The sequence below is a fragment of the Mesoplodon mirus genome (genome assembly GCF_964341445.2).
Source record: "Mesoplodon mirus genome assembly, chromosome: X".
Classification (NCBI taxonomy): domain Eukaryota; kingdom Metazoa; phylum Chordata; class Mammalia; order Artiodactyla; family Ziphiidae; genus Mesoplodon; species Mesoplodon mirus.
In genome coordinates, this window is record NC_138981.1 from 60,547,322 (window position 1) to 60,551,815 (window position 4,494).

Sequence of the window (4,494 nt, forward strand, 5' to 3'; positions counted from 1 at the left end):
CATGCACAAACCCCACACACAGGATGATGTGGCTCAAGGCCAGCCCTGCCAGCACCCCGTCTCCTGTGGGAGAAGCTGCCTGGCAGAAAGGCTGTGCCCCCAACAGAGACAGAGCCAGAGCTTTCTGCCCTCCACCCCTCTCCCCTCCCCTCCTATCAAACCCACGACACTCACCTGAGGGGGCAGGCCCCCCGGGCATGACTTCTCCCTGGTTCAGGGCAAAGGACTCTGAGATTCCTGGATCTTGGGGGCCTCTGGTGTCGACCTCGCCACTGCTGGCTTTTCCACGATGCATGCGCGGATAAGATGTCCCTGGCCTGTGAGCTGGCAGCTGAAACAAAAATTTTTCACCGATTTGGACTAAGGAAGTGTGTGTGTGTGTGTGTGTGTGTGTGTGTGTGAGAGAGAGAGAGAGAGAGAGAGAGAGAGAGAGAGAGAGAGAGAGAGAGAGAGAGAGTTGTGTGATTTGGGCCGGGGTGAGGCAGGGAATCGGGAAGGGAATTGAAAGGCTGATCTCATTAGCACTTTCTCCCTCCGTCAGCCCCAGGCCAGCAGGCAGAGCTGATCTAGGGACAACAGTGGGGCACTGAGTAAGCCCAGGGCCCCTGCAAGGAAGGTCTGGGGAACACCTAGGAGATAGGATTCAGGAAGCTGGTGAGTCTAAATACTGAGGCTTTTCGGGGAAGCTTTTAAGGGATCCCCCGACCCAATTCAGCTACCAACCCTCCCTTCCATCCCAGCCCCAGTCTCTCAGAGGACGCTGGAAACAGGCCAAGGGTGGAGAACCAGGCCCAGCACACCCGAAGTGCTACCTTACTGTTTGTCCCTAGTAAAAGGAGCCTGATCAGGCATCATAATGACCCAGTGACCGAGGGGCACCCAATGTCGACCCCTGAGGGGTGGACAGAGGCAGCATGGGTGAAGACGTGTGCTTTGGGTGCGGTGGGGGCGGGGAAGAGTGGGGAGACAGGAGGAGCCTGGCCTATTCACTTGGCCCTTTGGGGCTGGGTCTCTATTTGGGTCCTTATCTTCTCCCGCCACAGCCTCAGACTCCCTTGTCCACGTGACCACCGATTTCTTCCCAGCGCTGGTGTGCTTGGCCTGTTTGGTTCCGGAAGGGCCCAAGGTATACCTCTTGGATCTCCCAAGCAGCGGAATACCAGAGACTGGGGGGAAGGTGGCCGGTTCCAGCGGAGGTGCCCAGATTCGCTGCCCCCAGGAAGGGAAGTTTTTCCCCAGGGCAAGTGTGGAGGCTCCCCCGAGGGATTTCTTCTCCAGGGTCCCCTTCTTCCTAGGAGTGACCTGCGGCAGGCCACCTGCCGTAGCAGCAGCAGCAGCAGCTCCCGGGTAGCTGGGCTTGCTGCCCCCGTTCCCCCAGAGCACGCTCTGCATTTTCTTAGGGGAAGAGATGCCCTGCTCTCCCATGCCCTGCCTTTCCACAACCGAAGAGAGTCCTCGCAGAGCCGAGGACAGGCAAGAGCCTGTCACGTGAAGGAAATTCTCCCTGATTTGGAAATTCAAGTGACTGGGAGTGTCCCCGGGATCCTCGGGTCTGCTGGGCTCGGCCTGGCCTCCTCCTCCGGGGTAAGTACTCACCGTCATCATCTCTGTGTCACTGAACTCATCTGAGGACTCGGAGTTGCCCAGTAGCCACGCCAGGCCTTCATCGGAGAACCGCTGGCGATCCACAGCCACGTTCAACCTACGCTTAGTGGCTCTCTTAGGCTTCCCCCAGGCCCGACCCGCTTCGGGCCCACCGAGGTGGAGAGGGCCGGCCAGAGCCGGCGGCGCTTCCCCACAGCTCTGGGCGGTCGCTCCTGGACCGCCGGGACCCGCCTCGAGGCCAGCGGACACTTTGAAGGAGGCGCAGGTTTCCGCCAACGGGTATCTGCGGAAGCCCAGCACGTCCCGATCGTATAGGTGCTGCGTGGTGCCCGCCGCAGACTCCTCGGCCAAGTCTAGGAGGTCCCTCTTGACGTCAGCCAGGGAGCCAGGTCGGCCTTCGCGGCCACACACCACCGGCCCTCCCGCTTCCAGCATCTCCCGCTCTGACTGGAAGCCCTTGGGATCCGGGCAGCCGCTCCCGCCCCCACCGCTCGGCGGCTTCCTGGGCGCGGGGCCGCAGTCGGGTCCCCGCGGAACTGCGCGGCCGGCCGTGCGGACGCCGGCCCGCTCCCCGCCCTCTGGGCCGAAACCCGTTCCCCACACAGACACCTCATCTGGGGAGCTCATGTCGCGACCCGGGCGGCCGCGGAACCGGGAAGACAATTGATGGCCCCGAGTCATGATCGCGGTGAAGTCGGACGAGGCGGGTGGCGCTCAGAGGGCAGCGTCAACCACCTCAGGCGCCGCATGAGCTCGCCTCAAACGAAACGACGCGCGACTTTCAGCGCGCCTCCCATACTCGCGCTGCGGCCTCCTCATTGGTCCGGCCCCTGCCAACCAGCAGGCGCCTTGTTCGCCTGTCCCCTCGAGGCCTAACCAATGGGGTTGAGAGCCTCTGCTTTGCACTCAAGCCCGTGGGCGGTCCGAGCAGTTGGCTGGAGAAGGGGATGGTGGGAGTGCCTCCCTCTGTCAAGACTCTCGGCTCGCCTCCTCCTGTCCCGCCTCCCCTTTCCGGTTAGAGTCACAGGTCTGAGCCTCCGTTTCCCATCTATACAGGGGGTCGGGGAGTGAGGGCGCCAGGCTCCAGGGGTGGTGAGGATGAAATGTCAAGATGGAGGCACTGGATGCCTAGCACGCGCCGAAAGCATTTGCCAGCCTCCCTTCCACCGCAAGCCTTACGACCCAACGGGTGAATGGGCATGGGAGTCCCTCAGTCAGTGATCAGGGGTCAGCCAGAGAGCAAAGGGATCATATATTCGTTCTGTAAGGTCTCTGTCTCAACTGCTCCATCAAATGTCGCTCAGCAAACTTCATTGGCAGGCGGGTTTGGCGGACAGACTGGGGTTGGCAGAGAGATTGGGGTTGGCCTCGCTCCATCAGCCCTTCCTCCTCTCTGAGGCAAATTCAAAGAAGAGGAAATCGCAGTGGCCAGTTACACCCCAAAAGATGCTCGCCACCGCTGATCCTGGAGATGTGAACTAAAACCACGAATCGGGTTTCACACACTAGGTTGACATCCTTCAAAGAACTTAACCATTTCGAGGGTGGGAGAGGTTAGGAGCAAACCCCTGTGGCGGTGGTGCAAGAGACCCATTTGGGAGGTAATTTGGCAGAATCCATTGAAAGCAACTTAGTGCCAGCATGGACTCTGTGCCTGGCACTCTTCTAAGCGCTGGGCATAAATAGTAATGCATCAGCGTGACACTCCTAGAACTATAGTACCAACTATTACTGGCCTCTTACCGGTGAGCAAACAGGCACTGAGAGGTTCAGCCACTGGCCCAAGGTCATTCGGCTCATGGGGATCAGCGGCAGGATTGAAACAAATCAATCTGACTCCAGAGTCCTTGCTTTGAGCCAAAGACCTTAAAAAGGAAGAAAAAAGATAGGTATTTCCTCTATGTTCCGGCAAGTCCGCTGCCTGGTACTTCTTCCGGAGACACGCTGGTACCTGTAGTGTACAGGAGCCCATGCACAAGGGTGTTGGTGATGGGAAAAACTGGGAGCACTCCAAATTCCCATCAATAAGGAAATGGATGAATGCAACGTGGCTTAGCATCCAGTAGCATAAAGCGTGGCAGTCCAACGGAATGCATCAGGCCATTCTCACAGCTTTCCAAAGCATCTGCCTGACTTCAAACTGCAAGTTGCAGAACGATGGCTTTGGATTCACATTTGTAAGTTAAATCACTTGCGTGCGTGGGCACACACACACACCAGTCAATCCTATGTAATATATGAGAATTCATTTAAGTATATGTACAAGTATGTTTTAAAGTTTTGAAGGACGCACAACCAAGGCCTACCAGTTGTGATGGCAGTCGGTGTGGATAGCCCGGTGTCTCTCAATTTTTCTTGGAACTGTCAGTTCTCAGCTTCCCTGAGCTGAGCAGTACTGATGTCTGGGGAGTGGTGCCTCCCTTGGTTTCTATATGGCCCATGAGTGTTAGAATTTCCCTTGTCTGCCACCCAGCTCCTACTCTGACACCCCTCCATTCCTCCCATACCTTCCTTCTGCTCTTACCCGTTCATACTCCTCTGTCTTCAGTCACCTCTCTCTCCTGCATCCTGCTCTGGCTGACCTCCTGGAGAGTCCTGGCGTGTCTGAACCGCTGTTGCCTGTGGAACTCAAAGGCCCAGTTTTCTGGGCCTGAGTTTCTGCACCTGAGAAGCTGGCCGTGCTGGAGAAGTTACAGAGCAGGGGAGACTGGGTGCACTGTAAATCTGCAATCCTCCTCCTCGAGCCTGCCCCCGATGGTGCCTGCCTGTTTGTGGATACCGCCCTCTTCCACTTCTCCCAGTGACTTTTTAAGGCATGGTGTGCTATTTCAAATATGTTAAAATGGATAAGGAAGGATATAGCAAAATCTCCTGCATCCACCAGCATCC

General features: G+C 57.6%; 1 protein-coding gene across 1 annotated transcript; it reads right to left on the bottom strand.

Moving 5' to 3' along the window:
- Positions 1-844: 844 nt before the first annotated feature.
- On the bottom strand, positions 845-2,232 carry LOC309796215 (uncharacterized protein CXorf49 homolog; the record flags this gene model as incomplete). The annotated part of the gene is made up of 2 exons (XM_082609272.1): positions 845-892; positions 991-2,232. 2 exons carry the CDS (start codon positions 2,230-2,232, stop codon positions 845-847), a joined length of 1,290 nt encoding a protein of 429 aa, XP_082465398.1.
- Between the last annotated feature and the right edge of the window lie 2,262 nt (positions 2,233-4,494).